General features: G+C 42.3%; 1 protein-coding gene across 9 annotated transcripts in view; it reads left to right on the top strand.

Moving 5' to 3' along the window:
- The window catches only part of TJP1 (tight junction protein 1), a 160,949-nt gene that overhangs the window by 85,557 nt on the left and 53,934 nt on the right, over window positions 1-21,458 (top strand). For 2 of the 9 annotated variants that reach the window (XM_051628981.1, XM_051628979.1), the window contains exon 1: window positions 2,024-2,383. The exons of the other annotated variants lie outside the window; for them this stretch is intronic. In XM_051628981.1, coding sequence (XP_051484941.1) covers window positions 2,351-2,383 — 33 coding nt within the window. In that variant the 5' untranslated portion in view covers window positions 2,024-2,350. Of the gene's footprint in view, window positions 1-2,023; window positions 2,384-21,458 lie in introns of those variants that run through there. 9 annotated transcript variants of the gene reach the window in all.

The following is a 21,458-nucleotide window of genomic DNA, read 5'->3' as shown; positions in this document are numbered from 1 at the left end:
AAAAAGTCCTATTCTGCCTTCTGCATATGTAGATAGATTAAAAATAATAATACCCGAGGTGTAGTTCTGTCTGGCGGTTAACAAAGGAAAACCCTGCAGTAGCGTTGTCGGGCAGGGGCCAGCAGAGGAGCTTTGGCAGGAGAACTCCCAGGGGGACAAGCCCCTCCTGAGCTCAGCGCAGCCTCGCGCCTCTGCGGGAGCGGGGGAGGGAAGCCCCGGTATTCGGGTGCTCCGGGAACTAAAGCTAGAGGTTACTGGTGAGGCTGTCCTGGGATGTGCTAGGGACAGGGCTGGCACCGTTTGCTCCGAGGGGGAGCATCCCAGTGGGCTCGCTTAGCCGCGCAGGGCTGTGCTCCCTGCCCCAGGGCCAAGGAGCTGGCCCTTCCTCCCTGATTTCGGACTGCTGCCTTGGGAATTTGCTTCAGCTATTTCCTGGAATATGAATTTGTTTATTTTCAAAGGAGAACAAACGTAAAACTCATACAGTAGCTTTGGGTAGGGCGTTTCTGTGTAGAGGAGTGATTTGGATCATTGAATCACTGCCTCTTTTTAAGAATTTTAAGTGCTTCTGAAGATTGCACAGAGCATGAGAGCAGCTGGTAGCACATACAAAGTACAACTGCAGGAAGGTCGTGGTGCTGGTACCAGGTCTTTTACTGTCACCTCTGCCTCGGGAAATGTTTGCAAAGCGAGTGCAAAATATTCCAGTTTTGGACTGGGATTTTGGACTGGGACCTACTCTCACTGGAAGTGGATGTATCTGATTAGTCGTTGAATTTCTGTTCTAGTCTACTAAGTCAAGAGTGAATTAACCAGCATAGTAAACTATGGACGGTAGTGATGTAGCTCATACACATCGTGTGCCACCTTTTCACTGAGGTTTGAAGCACTTTGGTGGGTGCTTCTTTTGGAAGTGGTTTGATTAACTTAGAACTTGGTCCTACAAAACTTGGGAGTATGCACTGAGTTCTGTGCCATCCTGTTGAGTAAAGCAAGAGTGTCCTGGAGTCACAGCTCCAGCTCCGTTTTCAGATACAGCCTCATCCTGCTTGGGTTAGGCACCCTCCTCCCAAAAGTCAGATAACATCTTTTAAAAGCCTTTTTCTAAATGGAAACAAAATGTTTGCAGTGTTTCTCTTCGTGCTTAAATAAATACTTATTTTGTAAAAGATACTAAAACCCCTTTGCCTAAAAAACTTGGAAGAGTTTATTTTTTAAAGCCACAGGCCAGAGTTCATGGCGCTGTAGGAAATGCTAAGGCTATGTAGTCACCACCTTAAGCCAAATCAAATCTCCCGAGTTGTTTTCTTTTTTGTGTCTTTATTGCTTTTATCTCAAGAACAAAATGTACAATTAGGAACTTGAAAACTAACGTCCCTCCCCCTCAAACAATAGACAAACACAAAAGCAGGTTTGAGCCCTCGCTGATTGACATCCCAGTCCTGCAGTCCGGGACCGCGTGTTTGCAGGACAAACCTTAGCCCGGCTCAGCCGTTCGCAAAGGATCAGCGGCCGCCCAGGCCTTTCCCCCCGCACCAGCGCGTCCCGCTCCGCTCGCAGCCTGCGCGGGGCCGCCTGGCGGGGCCGGCTGTTGCGGGCCAGGCCCGCTCCGCTCCCCGCGTTTCAAACCGCCCCCCGCGCTCCCATAGGCTGCGGCTCGCCGGCCGCTCGGCCTCCGCCGCCGGTGCCGCCGCCCCGACCATCGCGCGGGGGAGCCCGGCGGCGGGCGAGTGTGCGGGCGGCCCCGCGCCGCGCGGCGGCCGGAGGGGGCGGCGGGGCCGGGGGCTGTGGCTCTGCCGCCGCTGCTCCGCCGCTGCTCGGCGGGCCCGGGCCCGGCAGCGGAGCCGGGGTAGGGGCGGCGGCGGGTCGGGGCGCCCCCCGGGCCCCGGCGGGATGGGCCGCGCCGGCAGTCGGACATGTCAGTGGCTGCGCGGGGGGAAAGGCACGCGGCGGGGCCGGGCGGGGGGCGGTGCGCGGCGCGGCCGCGGCGGGACGGGCGGGCAGAGGGCAGCGGGGCCGCTCCCGCCCTCCGCGCCCCGGCAGCCGCTCCCCGGGCGGGCTCGGCGAGCCCCGGCCCCGACGGCGGGGTGCGAGGCGCCGCTGGCCGCGGGAGAGAGACCGGACTTTATCAAACTTGAGCCTCCGCTCCCCTTCCTCTTTCTTCCTCCCTCCTCCCCCGTCCCCGCCCCTTCCCCGCTGCCCTCCTCTTCCTCCTCCCCCCCGCGCCCTGGGATGTTTATTCGGGCAGCTGCGTGAGGCGCGGGCGGCGGTGGGGAGTTTCTCTCCCCCGGCCTGAGTAGTTGCAGGCGCGCACACACTCGCCCTACTCCGGGGGAGAGAAGGAAACAAAATGTCTGCCAGGGCTGCGGCGGCTTCCACTAAGGTAAGGCTCAGCTCCGGGGCGGCGGCGCTGCCTCCCCGCTTTAATCTCCGTCGTGTCCCCGGCGCGGTTTCGGCCGCGCCGCTTTGCAGCCACTTGCCGTGCCGGGGAGCCCGGGACCCGGTGGCCGCGGCCTCTCTCTCCCCGCCCCGGGGGCGCGGGCAGCCGGGGGGCCGCGGGGCCTGAGGGGGTGGGTGGGCGAGCGAGCGAGGCGGGCCTGGGCCTCCCGGCAGCATTCCCTGTGCGGCCGCCGAGCCTCCCGCCCGCGCCGGCCGAGCGCGCAGGTGGCCTCAGCCCCGCAGGTGGCCTCAGCCCCGCAGGTGGCCCGCAGCCCCCCGGGCCTGGGGCGGCTGCCCCCCCGGCCGCCTCCCGCGGCGCTGCCCCCGCCTACCTGTTGGAGCCCAGGCGCCTGGATGGCGGGCGGGGAGCGCCGCGGGCGCCGGGCCCCGCCGGCGGGACGGGTCCGCCCGACCCCGGCTGCGCTCCCACGAGTTGGGCCCTGGTGGGGCGGCCCGGAGCCCCCCGGGAGGAGCCCCCCGGGAGGAGCCCCCCGGGAGGAGCCCCCCGGGAGGAGCCCCCCGGGAGGAGCCCCCCGGGAGGAGCCCCCGGCGGCGGCCGGAGCGCGCCCTTGCCGGCTGCGGGGCAGAGGCGTTTGCGCGCTGGGACAGGCCGTGCCCTTTTGTTCCAGGCTTGAAGAGTCGGATAGCAATTAGGAAAGGTTTAACCGGGAGAGTCCAGTACTGCAGGATTTTTCTGTAGCTGCTGAATCAGTTGGGGATGACTGTTGCTGACATACGGTAAACAGCTTTGGGGCGGCAGTCATCCTTGAGAACCCTGTGCCGGCCCTCCACCTGATCCGTAGGTGTTGATGGTGCAGGTGCAGGTTGCGGGGTGTGTACTCTGACCTCCCCTGGCACTGCCGCGGTGAGTAACGCGGAGCGACTCCGAGGGAAAGAGGTGGAGTTAGGATCGCTCAACAGGTTCTTTTTCCTCCGCGTGAAATTAAAGGTTTGCTTTGAAACTAGTTTGAATTTAAATTTCCAGCTAATTTTTAGCTGTGACTGCCGAGTCGCTGCCCTGGCTTCGGTGTGACAGGTTCCCATCGTGTGTTAGCTGGCGTGGCTGGAGCCGGGCTCAGGGCTGGCTGCTCTGGAGTGAAACTGTGTGGTTTCGGTCTGATGTCACTTGCTGGTATGCACTTACTCAGAGGTGATAGTCTGCAGGCCAGAGCAAAATACACACCTTACTGCTGAAAAACTTCAGGCCACTTGAAATACTAAGTTACTGGTGAACTAAACGGTTTGTAAGATGTTGTTAGCTGTGGCACTCTGAAGGCTTAATTTTACTTTCAAGGTGTATTCAAGGCTATTTCAGTTTCCGGAGTGCAATTTAAAAAACTTAAATGTCAGTGTTGTCATACTGAGCTGTATGCCCCTTACCAAGTGTGCTTTCAGAGATCTTTTATTACACTTTGACATACATGTGCACACATTTCGATCATAAGTGCATATGATTAGAGAAGTAATTTTTTGGGGGTAATACTTCAAACTGGTAGTATCATCTAGCTACAGAGACAGGTAAAGCATACGTACCTCCCCACCCTCCCCATGTTCAAATTAATTTGTATTGACAACAAACAGGACTTGAAGATAAATGTTGCCTTGGCTCTTAAAAAGAACAGTGTTGTGTTAGAATTCTGCCAGGTGAGGAACTGTGAGAAGTGGCATCAGCTTAAATTTGCCAGATTTTCTCCTGTATAAAATCAGGTTGCAAGGTTCCTACTTACTTTTCAAAATACTCTCTTAAAATACAGCTGTTTTGTGAGGGTTTGGAAAAACACTGCTTTCCTTCGGTGCATGCAGTGTGTTAAGAAATAATTTTATTTTTTAAAATACAAAAGTATTATCTGTTTTGACTGTAGGCTGGTGTACAGACTGGTGTAAAATTGAAAGTTGGATCTTACCGTAGGAGTTACTTGAAACTTCTTCCAGATCACGGTGATATCAGATTGGCACTTGGAGCATCTGTACATGCATACGATATCAGCCAAACTTAATTATACTGAAAGGTTAATTTAAGAATGTTGCAAAATACTGTCTTCCTCAGGTTTAACTCTTGAGTGGTGTGTTTTCAGATTTTATAAAAATAATGTATTTAAAATAGCATATCTCTTTCTCAGGACAAAAATATCTCTAAGTCCTGTAAGTTTTTCAGTGGACATTCTTATGGTCTGTAATACCCTTTTAACAAAGCCATTTTTTATCTATTTGACCTTAATCACAGAAATGTCTTTAGAGACTAGAATCTTATGCATACGGTTCATATAAATTTCCTTGTCAAAACAGAAGTGTTTTCAACAGATAACGTTATTTTTTCTTATCCATTAGTTCCTTGGCTACTGTTCATATAGTTTTATGGTAGAGGGGGAAACTAAAAATATTTTAGAAATACTACAATATTGGAGGACTTAAGTGTTCAGGTTTCAGATCTTTTTTCATCCAGTCAGCCCTTTGGATATGGTATCTGCTTCCTTGGTTTTTGTGATTCTAACATTAAAAAAAACCCTCTGTGAATGGTGTTCTCTTGATAGTTAGAGAAAAGACTTTTTAGCTTTGTAGGCCTTGTGTCCATGTCCACATTTATCTTGGCACACTTGACCAGAGAGAACTGAAAAAAAAATATTTGAGTAGCTGAATAATTCTTATTTGTACGTGTGGGAATCTTGGCTGGTATGATTGATTGTGTTACGCCCTGTTATCAACAGTCTTTGTACTACCTTCCACTACTCTTCAGTTTTGGTTACTTAACTTTTCCCTGCTATGCTGTGAAAGAATGTGGATTTATTAAGATTTTAAATGCTTGCTGTAGCTGTTGGCAGTGTACAATAGAAAACTGTGAGCAAAATGAAATCTTGATTGCAGTCTAATCTAGTGGTGGCTGTGACTACAAAATGTAAGGGGCCTAATCTCTTCTGATGTCTTTTTGAACAACACTAGTGGATGCTGAGGGAATGATTGTGTCATGGTAGTAGTGAGGTGCAAGTTTTCCAACTTTAAGTCGAAGGTTCAAATATAGTCCACATGGGTTAAAAAAAAACAAAACCAAAAACACAACACACAAATACTTTCAAGTGGTAAATGTGGGGAGAAGTCTTCTTGAATCCTTGAGCCTTTTTGAATGCTGAACCTAAGTTCTTGAGACTTCCTCCTAGTTTTAAATACGTGCGTAAAGAATATTTCCAAGTCATTCACCTCAGTCCTGTAATTAATTGGATTTTAGCTGTTCTGTCTTTCTAGCCCCAGGCATGTATCTATTATCTGCCACTTCAATCACAAGTTGGAAACTTGATCAAAATAACAGTTCAAGACTCGCTGAATGCAAGGAGAGCCATGAGCTCTACATTCTGTAGGTCATGATGAAGTATATTCTGGAGTTTGTGTCTGGTTCAATATACAGCACAGAGATTACAGTAATGTAAACAGAGCTTGAAATCTGACTGTGCCTGGGAGCTGGTTCCACCTTTGTAGAGTGGAAAAATCAGTAAGACCTTATCAGTGACCAGTAATCTTTGTTTCAAGGGAAACATCTAGAAATGGGCCATTTTATGTCACGGGTATTTTAATGTTCACATTGTACTACTATTTACGTACTGTGAGAAGACATATTTGGCTTCTGTCTGTGCAAAAAAAGGCTTGGAACAGGGTATTTTGAATGGGTGCTTAAGGTCAAGAGAGGTCATTAAGCTTGAAAATATATATATATCTGGGTTGACACCACAATGTACCATCATGGTCAAAACCTTGATAACAAGTTCTTAGCATAAGATACTGATTTGAAAAGCATGACCTGTTCAAGCTATGACTTGTGCTAAATACTTTGGTTTTATTACTTGAAATGGTCTGCAAAAGTATTGTCTATCTCGGGTCAAAGCACTCATCCAAAAACGTTCTATCAAAGTTGGTGAAGTTCCAACCAAGGACTCAATTGTTCACCCACAGTGTTACAGGCCGTACCAGTGAGCTTGCAACATGAAATAGCATCCTCTTTTATTTATTTTTTTCCTCCTATCCTCTAGAGGAGGGTAACTACTTTCCTCTGTAACTAGAGGAAAGGTGAGGTATTGTGTATATCGGGGGTGGAGGGGAAATCAGATTACAGTCAGCATGGGGAGAGTAGAGTCATATGTGTGTCTGTCAAAAATTATAGTCCCAGTGTTTGGTTTATGAATGCTGTGTTGAATTGTAAGTGCCTATTTGAGTTAAGGAGTAGTATTTGAATCAAAAGCTTATTTTTAAGTTTATAGGATGTCTGTAGTTATGTAATCTGTAGAGTAAACCACCCTCTGGTTAATAAAGACATTGGTCATTTATATCTCCTGAATTTTTCCTGGTTATCATAGTACAAATGCAACAAAAATTAATATTGAACTATGCTCAGTGTTTTCTAGGGGAAATATATTGCTCATGACTTCTTCACTGAACGTACTGATTAAGCAAACAGCCGTAGGGAAGTCTTAAAATGAATTATGTGATTCTGTTCGGTGTATTTATGCTGAATCCAGAAAGTCCTGAAAACAAAACATTGTCTTGTCTTGTAATTATGCTATTTTAGGGACAGATTGTTCAAATATGTGCTCTACACTCATAAATAGTAGGGGTGCCCTTGATCAAGGAACTGGATTGTGCTTCAGTGAAGGATATGAGAAAATGGAGGAACACGTTCATCTGAATGCTGTAAGGTCCCATGTGGGTCTGTTGGATCCTATGGAGTAACAAAGCACTGCTGAGGCCACAGGTGTGGTGCCTTGTCCAGAGACGGTGGTGTCTGTGTGGTTTTCCATGGGATTTTCTTGCTGTGGTATATCCTCAGATAACTCCTTAAGCTACGGGACCATTTGAGCTATGTAGATGGGTACTGCAGGGCTAGAGAACTGCCCCAGTGTTTGCAGGACTGGGCGCTTTGCTCACGTTTGCTCTTCCTAAATCTGTAGGATCTTCAGCAGCTCTGTAGAGTTGTTTCCTGCCTCTGCACATCAGGATTTATTTACACACTTGAAAAAATTAAGTCTATTGTAGGTGCTACAAAATTAAATATTTGCTTTGTGTTAAAATAGTATCTATTTTCTCAAGGGTATTTGGTAATCTCTAATAGGATTCTTGTTTCCTAATCCGTTATAAACAGATGTTCTGCCCTTTTGTAGTGGGGGAGGGCAGCCTAAATTCAGTAAGATGCCAGCAGTAGGGAGTGTTGTGTTGGAGAAGCTCATGCTGTTGTGAGAAGTGAACAAGCTTATTATGACCCTTCTTGGCCTATATACTCATAAGGTGTTGTGTTAGTTTTCCATAGAAAGGGAAGCACTGACAGAACTTGGTACTTCTCTGGAAGTCCTTTCGTCTTCCCACCCCACCTCTTCATATCCAAAGTACTGATAGCTAAAAATAGAAATTGAGCAAAAGTAGGCAGTTTTTTCTGTTTGCAGTTCCAAGCCTTTTCCCGGTAAGTGCTGAAGAGCAGTCTTCTCTCTTCCTCACCACTGTCTTTTGCATTTCAGTTCTTATCAATTTAATTACAAAATATTCTCTCCCATCCCTCCTAAACCAGACAGTATTTAGTTTTCAACTTACGATCCTTTGGGACTGTATATGTGGTTCCTTGCCCAGTTTGAATGGGGTCCAGTAACAGTGGCTTCCCCTCTGCCCCACTGGGTGGGCAGTCACTTGAACAGGTGGCCCGTTTATGTGTCCAACTTGATGTTTTTCTTGTAAATATTAAATGTTCCTGTTTCAGCTATTTATACTCTAGGCTGGTGACCATTTCTTATGATGTATCCAGATGAGAGAGAGAGAATAAGAAAGATGCACAGTGTCTTTTAGACTTGTCAATACACTTTGGAGCCTATGGTCAAGCTTTTGGACATAGCTCTTTCAGAAGAGTCGGTGTGGCTGGAAGAACGTCTGTCGCCCTTTCCTGCAAACCTTGTTGGCTCTCTCTAGACCACAGCAACTACAGCTGTGTTGCTACAGCATTAATGACCTGGGTTATATTCATTATGAAGTTGGATAATACAGAAATTATGAAGTAACTTGTGACTGAAGAGATACTGCTCAATTTTTGAGTAGAGTTAATGAAAGGAAGTAATAACCTTAAATTAGAACTAGAAGCAGTAACATAATGAAACAGGACAGATTGTGAAATTTGTCAGATTTTGTATTACTTAAATTACAAGCAGTGGCGACATGAGTTTGCAAAAGAACTGACTTGGCATACATTGCTATAAAATTATTTTTTTAAAAAAAGTATTTAAAATACAGAAGAAAACAAAGGGAGGAATACTTACACAGTTGCTTTCAGCTTTTTCAGCTAAAAGTTCAATAGCCTTAAACTGTGCTATCTAAACATTCATTGTTTCTAATAGAAAGTAACAATTGGAATTACTGTAGCTGTAAAACTGTAGGAGAACAAACTTTAAAAGGTGCTACTTGGCAGTGTGGTATAAAATAATTAGTCAGTTGTAACTAACATGGGATCAGAATACTACCTGGGGCTAAGTATGCCAAGTATTGTTTATCTGAACAAATTCCAAGGCTCATAATAAATCTGTAATTCATGTTCATTTTAGATGGCTGGCTTCCCCAGAATTAAATCTGGCAGAAAGCCAGATCAATTTAACCCTCTCAGCACAGGATGTTTGTCTACAAACTTTGCCACTTGGCCAGGATTGTGTGTACGTGTTATGTAGAAAAATACTCCTATACCCATGAATACCTCCACATGAAGCAGTTTTCTAGCATAATGTTAAGTGAGAAAGGTAAAGGCTTTTCCTGTAAATGTGGACTCAACAATAGTATTTCCACTGGGTATTAAGATCTTGAAGCCAGGCTTGAAGGCATGGCTTTCTGACAAAATAACTTGTGCTTCCCTAAAAATTGAAATTAAGTTGTGGGAAGTGATTGGCCATTGCATAAAGGATAAAATCCCCTGTTAATAACCCAGCTATGTAGGAATGGAAATTCCTGGAGGATAATATCGTATGAGAGAACTAAATGGACTTGCATTTTGTTTCAATTTTGCCCCTGCTGGATCATGTAGACTGGATTAATGCTCCTAAAACAGGGAGCCTTTAGGAAGGAGTACAAGAAAGGTCTACAGGTTTACAAAAAGCATATTAATGGCTTGAACCTAGAACACATTTCATCTGACTTGGATACAGTGCTGTAGAAGCACTCAGTAGTATATCGTTTTATTTTTTCCAGTATTGCTCATGAAGTTTATTGTAGTTTGTCTATTATTTGCAGTTTAGATGGTAAATCTCCCCTAAAGCTGTTCAGGAAACTACTGAGTTTCAAATTATGGCATCTGCCAGTAAAATTGTTTTAATGCTTTGTCGATATGTGACTCGATATATCGTCAGTTGTATTTGTCTTGCATCTGCTGATTCCTATATTTTACATTTCTTAGGTGCAGTAGTACCAGTTCGACTGAAAAACAAGTATCACTTACCTGTAAGATTTTAAGGGAGCCACAAAAGACAATCTTTGGGACAGTTAGGAAAAGCATTCTTGACTGAATGCGACTAGCTTGATTGGAATGTTAGGGGTTTGTTTATGTTGCAGTGAGCAGCAGATCTGCAAATGTTATGTAAAGATAGTATAAACCCATGCACTGTTATGTTCTGAAGTGAAAGGCAGAGTCACTGCATCACTGCAGAGTTGTTGCTCTTCCCATCCTCAGGTCTTCTGATATCATGTGTCTTTTGGGAATATTGACTTTGCCACTTAATATTTCTTGGACATCTCTGAAACTCAAAACATCTGCATCAGTGTGTTCTTCATGGAGATGCCAAAAGTGTGTCAAATGAAGTTGGTCTTTACAAGCAAGGAGGAGGATTCAGAAATTAATAAATAGCAGACATGTTCCAGGCTGCTGTAAGAGAGTATTGTCTCCTAAGAATTAGGAGGGGGAAGCTGGAGTGGCTATGGCTTTGCAGTACTTTCAGTTGTTGGAATTCAGTCATCTTCTGAATGAAAGGTTGGCATCTGGTTTCTCAAATGAACTTTCAGCAGGGGGAGGCCAAAGATCTGTCTTTGATTATATTTGCCTATCTTCCTTGGATTTTTGTGCAAGCTTCTGTTGGCTAAGTCCAAGTTGAGAACTATGATGCGAGGAAAGGAACTGCAGAAAGAAAACGGGGCAGAAAATACTGGGTGGTACTTGAGGGAGAAGAGAATGAAAGGAAATAGTGAGCCAAAGGCAAGCAGACAGTTACTAATCCTGAGTCAACTACCTATGCTTTCTCTTCTTTCTTGCCTCTGTGCCCTCCCCAGCGAAGAAAAGAAAACCTTAGCACAAAAGCTGAGGTCATTGGGCTCTACAATTATTGTGAAACCTTGTGTTGGATGACTGAGCTTTATTCATAGAATTGTCTCATCAAGACTAACTGCATAGTTGTATGTAAAGTTTACTATTAAAAAATACACCACGGTTGTAGTGTCCAACTTAACCTCTGAAAGAACTGTAATAAAAATGTAGATGTTGTACTCAAGTTGCAGGACTATTGTTTCTTGTAGCTGACGAGAGCTCTATAGCTTATTTCTGCTTTCTGTGAGAGCTGAGGCAGTAGGGAGAAGAAAAGAAAATCATAACTCTCTTAAATGCTAAAGCAAATAAAGGGCAGTTTGAAGGACACTAGGATACAATACAGAAATTCTAAATATTAAAACCTTCCATAGCAAGCTGGAAATATTTCAAAACCAATAAGAGTGCAAATTTCAGATGAGAAATAATCAGAAGCTGTAAACAAAACCTGCTGAAATGCCCCTAACTGCTTATCCTTCCTTGTACTGCATTTGGAAATAATGACACACAAACTAGTGTGTTCCTCTTCAGTTAGTGTTTATCTGAACATATTCCCATGTAACTGGGAAAGGGCAGAATCTGGAGTAGGAGTAGAATTTGGCAAGCTACATCCTTTCAAATTTGTATCTATACTTTTTGTAAGTCTTTTGTAGGTATCCAACAAAGCAAGCATCACCTGGAAATCATTGGTCTTGCTGCCTTAACTCTTGATGTAGATAGGACCTGAATTACAGGTGAAATAAAACAAAGAGCTCACCTTTCTGGATACTGTGCTGTTTTCAGGGAGAGAAGACACTGACTTACATGTTCCCACATGTGCAAAAAGTGTTAGCTTTAATTAGTTCAAAATACAGTAATAAATCCCATGATGTAGAAAACTGACGTAAAATCCTAGTGTGGTTTGAGTTGGAAGGGGCCTTTCAGATCATCTAGCTCCAGCCCCCCTGCATGGGCAGGGACACCTCCCACTAGACCAGGTAGCTCCAAGCTCCATCCAGTCTGCCCTTGAACACTTTGCAGGGATGGAGCACTCATAGCTTCCCTGGGCAACCTCTTCCAGTGTCTCACCACCTTCCTAGTGTGAAATTTCTCCCTGATGCCTAACCTAAATCTCTCCTCCTTCAGTTTAAAGCCATTACCCCTTGTCCTGTCACCCCCTGCCCTTGTAAAAAGTCCCTCCCCAGCTTTCCTGTAGGCCCCCTTCAGGTACTGGAAGGTGCTCTAAGATCTCTCCGGAGCCTTCTCTTCTCCAGATTGAACACCCCCAACTCTTGTCAGCCGGCCTCCAGAGCAGAGCTGCTCCAGCCCTTTGATCATCTTCCTGGTCCTCCTCTGGACTCACTCCAACAGCTCCATGTTGTTCTGGCTTAAGGAAAGAAAGTCCTCCTCTTCTCCAGCTAAAACAGCCTATTTAAGGAAAGAGTTCAGAATTAGTTACTTTCTCAGTATGCCTTTCTCTTCCAGCTGAGAGGGAACACCACCCCAGTGGTCTAAAGGTGCAACCCCTCCTGACTCTCCAAAGCTCTGTGAATACTGGCAGTATTTTTAATGTTAATAATATGATTTTTTTTCTTTGTCCATATTTATCAGCTTCCTCAAATGTCCTGGGGTTTCTGCCCTCCTGATACTGGGGAGAAGCTGTGGTGGGGGCTGTTGCATGCTGAGAGGAGCTGTACGTAGGATTGAAAATTAGTGTTGTTTTCCCCCACCCCATTACAAGAAAGAAAAGCTAGGAAATGGCTTTCTGGCCAGTACAAATTGTAGTTCCCCTTGGGCGAGGGGAGTCAGTGTTCCACAAATCATCTCTCCATCGGTGCACTAATCCCAGTTTCTCTGCTGGTGCACTATTCCCAGGAACCCATTCCATTGCTTTAACGTGTAGGCTTTTTCCGGTCAAGTTATCTGCCTGAAGTACAGGATTACATAGTCAATACATGCCTTGTTCCAAATGAAATTTAATAATTTTGGTCTGATTTTTATAGCTGCCTGTCAAGAATTTTGGGATGGGAAGTTGAAGTATACATTAATTGTATGTTTGGATTTTTAGTTTTGAAGAACTCTGTCTTTGAGGGTATATAAAGTCAGAGATTATTAATTTGAAATAAACCAATGCTAGTTTAGAAGGTTTTCTTGTTGCATTTATCTGCAATCATTAAATACCTCTATCTTGGAAAGATGTGTAAACAATAGTAAAATAACAGTGTTTAAGAGTTGCTGATATCATTGCTCCTTCAAAATGTTTTTGTGTTTTGTTTTTTTTTTTACTGTCAGCATTATGAGGATACCTTTTAGGTCTGTTGGTTTATTGTAATGTTAGGACTGTCTTTTTGACTGTAAACTTAGTTTGGTTGACAACAGTGTTCAAATTGTGCTTGCATCTTAGTTTAAAATGCCAGCAGGCTGGAGACTACTTTTAAACTTGAAGGTAATATTTCTGCAGCCTGCGTTTTGCTTTAAAAAAATCCAATCAAACAAACATGCCTGAAGTGGTTACTGATAAAAATGCTTTAAACAAAAGCAAGCAGTCAGGAATGTTGTATGGGCTTTTCCCCTCTCTACTACTGAATGAAACTTGAGAATTTTTACAATGTTGTTTCTCCTTGGTTTTGCTCCCTTCTGTATGGATGAAGAATGCTTTTAAGTCACTTAGAGTGAAATAGTAGCAATACATTTGTTAGTAGTTTTCTGTGCAGTAAAAGGGCAACACGGGACGGGGTGAAGCGAACTACATGGTGATCTGCAAATACAGATACCTGTTCCATGAGCCTTGTGATCAGAGTGATGTGCTGTGGTGTATGACAGAAGGGGGAAGCACATGAATCAAAAAGTGAGTTGGAATAGTTTGACTCTTACTACAATCCTGATTAGGGTGTTGGCTACTAAATAGTAAGTTTTTAATCTTGTGAAGTAGACTGATCTAATTTTTTTATTTCTAGAAAAACCTCTGAATCAAGTCAATGACTAGCCTCACTTTGCTATGAGTAAATTGCTTGGGATGTTTGTAGCTGGCAGTAATTTCTCTTTTATAGAACGTACTTTTTTCCAAATGGAACTGGATGCATAGTAGGAAACTAGATTTTGTTTGCTTTACCTTTTAATACTATTTTTTTTATTTGTGCATTAGTCTGTATTTCCTGGATATGCTTACAGTGTAGAGGATAGTATGTAGCTGACCAAAACATAATACCTAAAATCTGTCCTAGCCCTTCAAGCAATGTAATTATGTTGCTTCCAAGCGATAAGCCAAGGCAATTTACAGATTACTGGAATGCTTGAAAACACTGACCTTTCAGGTCACTCTGAGCACTCCTATTATGCAGAGATTGCTGTGGCACTGTTGTAATGTGCTGGCCTGTCACATGCTGACTAACTTGCAGAAAGCTTTGATGCAGCTGTTTTAAAAATGCTTTTGCTGACTGATAGGCACTTAGGCTACTGACTGTGAACAAAGCTGGCTCTCATTCCCTGCTTTTAGCCCCCATTTTCTATAACAACACTTCTCCCCTGCTGACTGCACGCACAGTTCTTATCTGGGCCCAGTTGTTGACTTGTCTCCACTTAAATTGTGTTTGTGTTAATTTTCACTTAAAAAATAGCCGTCTGTGTGAGAGATTTGGTTTGTGTGGTTTATTCAGAGCTGCTGCAAACAAGCAGCCTTGAAAAGTTGATGCAGTGGCTTTAAAGAGTGGGTGGATTAGGGGGAGAGAGAGTGTGTGACTGGGCAAAGCAAGGGAGGGAAGGGATTAAAAAAAACAATGGTCCTTTATTGGTCGTGACCAATACAGTGGAAAGTAGCTTCTGAAATGTAGCATATATTGTGTAGAAGTTTGAGATCTAATGTATTTTCTTGAATTGGTACAAAGAATAGGAAGAATCCAATGAGTCCGTATTTCTTCTGAATATGTGGTTGTTAATGGGTATCATACACGATAACTATAATGCCAGTGCCAGTACCTTTTTCAGTATTTGAAGCAGGACTACAACATGAGTAAAAATTAAATGGCTTGCTTTTTTTGTTTAATCTCTGCATTGTCATTTAATTTTATTAATAGTTGTTAGATCAGTAGTGCCTGATTTGCAAGGATCATAGGAAGAGTTGGAAACTATAAAACATTTCATTCCAGTATCCTGACTAGAATGTTACAAGGATAAACTGGTTTTTTGCTTCTCAAAGACACAGAAAATAAGGTGCCTGATGTTTGTGAGAAGTGGATGTCTAATCCAAGTAACCATGTACAAAGCATAATATCCCATTACCTTTGAAGGACAAAGTTTACCAATTCACAATTTACCCTTTGATTCCAAGGAGTGTATTTATATTTAATATAATTTGTTGGTTACTTGTACCTCAGATTCTAATCCTGTTTGAGTTCAGTGTGTTTGTATCAAAACTTAAGTATCTCTGCTCTGTTCTGCTGAGAGGTGGAAAGTGAAGGAGTAACATTTGTTTGGTATTGTGTATGTCTATCATGTATGAGGTTTTACATAATTTTAAGACTGAGCTGCTGCTGTGCAGCCTGCCATCATGTCTGCTTGTCTGGGGGGAGTGTGACTACAGACACTCACCTGTGTTTGCTGCATTTGCAGGAACTCCAAAATACTCACAACCTTTGCCTAATATCTCTTGAAGTAGTGGTGCATATTCTGGGAAAGCAGCTTGTATATTAAAAATTCCTTTTTCCTGTTTGGCTAAACAGTATATGCTGTGGCAGTGCACTAAAATACAAATTTGTAGTTGTAGAAAGCTGTCATATTTTTCCTGCTTTAGCAGTGCAATGAAGAGAACAGAATGAGTAATGAATTTACAGCAGGAAACAAAATGAACAGTGTAATTTCATAGTGAGTGTTTTCCTTCTCTTCTGGGTAAAAAAACGTTACTCTGGATCAATTTCGTGGCACAGTGAGGCAAAAAAGATGCATTATTACACCTGTTGATAATGTTACAGTCTCTTTTAAAGGATTGAATTTCAAAAGGAATGACTTCTGAAGGTGAACCTACAAAAACTAGTGGAAAGGATGCAACTAAATCAATACATTGATACAAGAAGTACAAATATAGATATTGTCAGTGCACTTAATTTTCACTTAAATTATTAGAAGTTGCATTGCTATGAAGGTACAAATAATAAATCGGGCTTTTAAAGCACTCTTTATAATAATTTTTCTTTTGCTGTCCAATTTTGATTTTACTGAAAAAAGACAGTATTACAACTGTCTTTGCTGGAAGTACTGTTTAACTTCTCGTTTCTTCTTTCTGATCAGCTTTTTCACTCTGGATTTTTATCCTCACTTATTTAGTCCTTAGGATGATTTTCCCAAGAATACTCTTGATTACATAGTTTCTCTGCAAACCATGGCATTCTGATAGTATTTTCTGTTAAACTGGCTTATCAAACCCATTTGTTCGGTGTACTGAAGCTAAACTGGAGGTTGCTTACTCATTTAGGAAAGATGTTCCTTTAAAAAAAAACACAACTGATTTTGTGGGTTTTTAGGTGATTCATTTGCTTCCTTTGCTTCCTTTCGCCCCCCACCATCCCCAGCAACTGCTTCTTGTAGAGGTGTAACTTGATTCTTTCTTGGTGCAAGAGTTGAATGAATTGTAGCGTAACCTAGCATAAACAGGTCATTGGCCAAAATTATACAGGCGTTTCAGCTGTTAACCAAAAGCTTATCCAGTTCCTTCTCCAGCTGGTTGGATAAACGGCTAGAATGTCATTCATGCTTTTTCGTTTCCAAAAATGTGCTGACTATATGAAAAAGACATCTGCCCATTAAGCACAGATGGGAAATACTTGCTAAGAGGTGGGTTGGCGGGCAGCATGTCTGAGTAGTTATGTATAGACTTTTATTTTTAGTCGTTGAAATACTCTTTGTGCTTGTCATCTTCACCACAGCTTGGCTAGCAATCAAGCATTATTCTTTATGAAATGATTGTTACCTAGGGAGAAAGAGCAGCTTCTCCTGCTCTTAAGACTGTGGATCTCCTAAGCAGGTGGTGTCTCTGCTTGATACTTATTGTGTAGTTCATTTTTATTTCGAAGCTGAATTGAAGCCGTGACATCCACTATTACTTCATGGACACATCTTTATGTAGTGATTAGTTTGGGATTCTTGACTTCATGTGTCTTATTTGGAAAAAAACAGAATTATGTTCTTGAAGATAATTAGGGGTTTTTTTGTGTTTAGAGAACGTATTAATCTGACTGGTATAGAAAATAATTTGTGACGTGTCTCTGTTAGGTACTTAAATTGATAGCTTCATAGACTGAGAATGAAGGTAGCTCTTCAGGCCTGTACAGACAGGGAGACCACTAATAGTTTAATGACAATTCGAAGAATGCCATGACATTCTCTCGCTTTTCAAGCAGCCAACAGAAAGCTTTTAGTGTTACTTACAATGCTGATATGTATAAATTTTTGTCAGACATTACTGATGGGTGTCAGAACTGCTGCCTGTATGTAATGGGCTATATTGGTAGCTTTCTTTAATACCTCAGTAATTTTTTGGTGTGGGTTTTTTAGTTTTTTGTTTCTGGTGAGTGCTTTTAGAGTGTGTCAACTTTCTTCCTCTTATTGAAGTGTGAGCATCACTTTTGGTCTTAATGGATGCTTTTCTTGACTCCTATAAATGGCTTATGCTAAATGTTCTTTTAACTTCTGGTGGTGGGGAAGAGCCCCTTAAAGTGTTCTAGAACAAATGCAAAGTGAGAGCACTACAAAGCAAAACGCTTTGAAAAACCATCAGCTATACTATTCAATCAGGCTTGTTTAGGCTGTCTTCCAAATGCAAACTTCTGATACTGCAGTTGTGTGTGTTTTGATGGTTATCACTTGCTTACATGAGAAACTTAGATTTCATCTTGGAGAAAGTGTGTACTCAGCTCTAGTAGCAGTAGAGAAAAAAATATCTTGAAACTATGGTTGTATTGTATCCTAAAAGTAAAGAACACAAATCTAAAATACCACTTTTGAAAATTATTTCAAAGTAATACTAATGTTTGCTTTTAATTATACTGATGCAATGATGTGTACTATCTAGGGGTGTGGAACTGTAGATTATTTGAAATTATTGCACCTTTGCTTTGCAACGGCCTTCCCTCTAGTTTGGAGGAGGAAGTGCAACCCTGCAGAAAGTTTGTGCTTGTGTGGAGTGTTGCAGTGACTCTGGTCTCAATGTTTAATTCTATGCATGAATAACCTGCACTATTGATTTAATAATGCATGTGGTTTGATTTTTTTGAGAGTAAATATGGCTTGGGAGCACTGATTCCTAAGTTATTGCACTGTGAAGGAAAAATGGCACCAGTATGATGGTATGAATGTGCAAACTAATATTGGTACATGCTCATGGAATTTTAATGTGTTCTATTTATGATGTATTTTTCAGGATTGGGCAGCTAAAAAATGTCCTTAGTTTGCTGTGTAGTTGCAAGATGTAAAGCAGAGTGAAATGGGAAAAGAGCTTCTTAAGTATATGCATTCTGTATTGCTTTGTAGCAACAAAACCCAAAACTGGAGTGGAGTTCTGCTAACTCAAGTTTAGCCATGAAGTTAAATGACTGCATCTTCCACTTGGAATCAAGTCTTGCTCAAGTAGAGCAAGAGTATGGAAGCACTTCTGGTGATTGCTACTTTTAATGGCACAGATTTGGGCTAATATGCAACAATGTGAACAAATACAGGCAGAGGGGGAAAGTGCAGCTAAGTGGGACTTCTGTTACTTTTCTTTCTTCTTTTTGAACTTTGTCACTCTTCAAGTGAATTTCTTATTTTTTTGTAAATTGAAGCTTTAACTTGCTTTAGAATGTGAAGCTTAAAGAGACGAGGTAACAGATGGGGAAAGACTTAAACTTCTGCACTAGTTATTTCCCCTGGTGAGTAACCTTTTTGCTATTTTCTTAGAATAGATTACATTCAGAATGTAGAAGTTCAGTTCAGAAGTTCAGCTGCTTTCTATACCACAGGGAGTGCTGGAGTATTAAAAGGGGTGAAGTAAAGATGGAGAATTTTCAGTTTGCAAACTGGAGTGTGAGGTTGTAGTTTTGACTCTTGCAGTTTTTAAGTTAAAATTACAGTTAGAGCAACTTCCATTTTTTTTTTAAGGGCTTTGTGTTTGCAATGTCAATTTTTAGTATGGTTCCAGGTAGTTAGAAGATGCATTCTGGTAGAAGCACAGTGCATATTTTAAAATAGCTGTGATCATTTCTGTCCACATAGTTTTCTTGCCTATTTTGGAATGTGTGTTCCAGAATGGTGATAAATGGACATGATACAGTTTTGGTCTAGAATATAATCCTGTATTCTTGATATACTTCAAATTGTGGGAAGAGAAGTTAGCGTGGTGGTTAAAGCTGCTGGTGAGGCAGTTTGTTCCACTTGGATGATTTATTTGTAATTGCTGATGTATATACAAAAGTAGCTTTGTGACCATTTTTAAGGTTAACCTTTGGCTTTCTGGGTGTGGCTTTTTTTCCTTTGATGGAACTGTGCTTTTAGATACACTTTGGCTTTTTCATGACTTTAAATGCTCAATTGGGGAAGTAGAAAGAGAAGTTTAAACTGCAGAGTAAAGGCCCTGAAGCTATTTGATCTGAAAGATCATTGCTTTTGGTAATTTCTTACTTAGAAAGCTTTCTAAATTTGCCTACTAGGTTTTACGTAAAATTCAGTGTTAATTATCCTTACCATTGTACGTGAAGTAAGAGTCTACCAAATGGCTCTTCATGGGAAAAAGGCATTTTAGTGGTTTTGAAGTGCACTGTTATGCTTTGTATGCATAAAGGCAACATGCTGCTAGGAAGTTCAGATCTGGTCAACAATAAATGCTCTTGAGCTTGTTAATTCCCTAGTCCTTCTCTTGCTTTCATGTGCAAACAGGAAAGAAAAAAAACCCTAGCTGTACATCTGTAAGGTGGGATGGGAAAAGGCACAATTGTCATGCTAATCTAAATACCTACAGGGTTTAATTTGAAGCTTTGTGTAAAGCCTCTTGTCCAGTAATTACTGTCACTTTGTTCTAGTGACTGTAGCCAATGTCTCTTCTACCCTGGTTTCAAAAGGGAAGGGAAGGAGACTGGGTGTTGTCTCCTGACTCAGTGAATGAGAAATGCCTCATGTAATTCTTCAGCCTGGGATTGGTGGGGATTCAGAGTTGTTTGGAGTGGGGGTAGGGATGCAGAAAATCCAAACCCACAAAACCCAGAACAAACTATTTAAAAAAAGGCTTGCTTTTCTTAGCTGAAGCTTAATACATGGTGATTTGTAGCCATCTTTTCTTAAGAGGCCTCCAAATTGGTTAAAGGTTTTCAACCACTGGTCTAATGAAAGGCAATGCTGGGATTGCAGCCAGTAGGAAGTCAAAGAGGAAAACTGTAATCCAGGCAGCTGGTGGTGCTGGGCAGTATCTCAGGCCTGCTTTTAGTGCCTCTTGTCCAGTCTTTTCTCACCCCAGTGGAGTTGGTGTCATTGCTGTTATTCAAGAGGAGGAGTTATAAGAGGAGTAAAAGATACGTTTTGGCTTGTTCGGGGTGGCAGGGTCACCCAGGTTGCTGTTGTGTGTCCTTTTAAGGGAAGGGAAAGTGAAGTGTGGAAATGGCTTGCTGGTTCTTCTGTGCTTGCTGATTCCTGTGGAGCTGCTGCTGTTTTCTTTTGTGCTTGTTAGTGGCCATGGCTCCTGAAGAGAAGGAAGCAGATAACTGGAAAAAAAGGAAAGGTTATAATACATTTGATGGTAGAAAAATATGCATGTATTTTCTGTAAGACATGTTTGTAAGCCTTACTGTGGTAACAGTCTTCTTTTGCCTTCTGAAAAGAAACGTCCCTATCTTTCAAATACCTAGTACTATAGCCAGGATTAAGCTTTTTAAAAAATTCTGTACTTCCAATTTATAACTGGCTGTGAATAAGCAATGGAATTGTTACCCACTAAAGCAGATAGGGTTATGAAAGCAATTGGATGTATGATGTTATATGGGTGATGTTCCTACATTCATAGCCTATGAATAATCCATTGGAGACTTCTGCTATGTTAGCTTCTCTTCTTGCCTGCTCCTTATTCCACCTCAAGAAAGCCATCACCAATGCCAGACTGATTTCTTGATTCAAGTCAGTGTAGCTTTGCAAATAAAGGAGGATGAGTGTAGCCTTAAGCTCAGGCTCCTGCTGCTCCTTAACCCCTTGTGCTGTTAAGACAGCAGCCTGAAGGTGAGGTTCTAACGGTTGCATGTCTCCTGGCAGGAGAGTTTGCTTCAGGTCCTCTGTAGCACAGCTGGACACCTGCTCAGTTGGTTCACACAATCACTAAAGTAATCCGTCCTTTTTGTTAGACCCCATTCACCCCTTTCCACCAGTCTTTCAAAACCAAACTTTCACAATCACTTCGATTTTTCTTATTATTAGTGGATAATTTAAATCAATTTCTATTACATAAACACTGAACAAAAGGGTGCAAAGGATTGATGAAAATGAAGCAGCTGAATGAGCTGCAGGAATGTACTTCTTGGGATATGGGGGTTCATCTGTAGGTTACTGAATGAAATTTAATGGCTTGGTATAAAAAAGGAAAGAATTCTATCTCATCTGTTCTCCTGCATTGTATTGTTCAGAATTTAAGTACTGGTAGTATTGGCTAATATTAGTATGATTGGTTTGGTTTTGTTAATTTTACATCTTCAGCTTGAAATATTCCCTGGTTTTGAGTTTTGTTAGTGCTATGTTACTC

This window comes from Apus apus, chromosome 10 (assembly GCF_020740795.1).
Source record: "Apus apus isolate bApuApu2 chromosome 10, bApuApu2.pri.cur, whole genome shotgun sequence".
Classification (NCBI taxonomy): Eukaryota; Metazoa; Chordata; class Aves; order Apodiformes; family Apodidae; genus Apus; species Apus apus.
The sequence above is the reverse complement of the archived record's forward strand: the minus strand, read 5'-3'. Positions and strand labels throughout refer to the sequence as shown.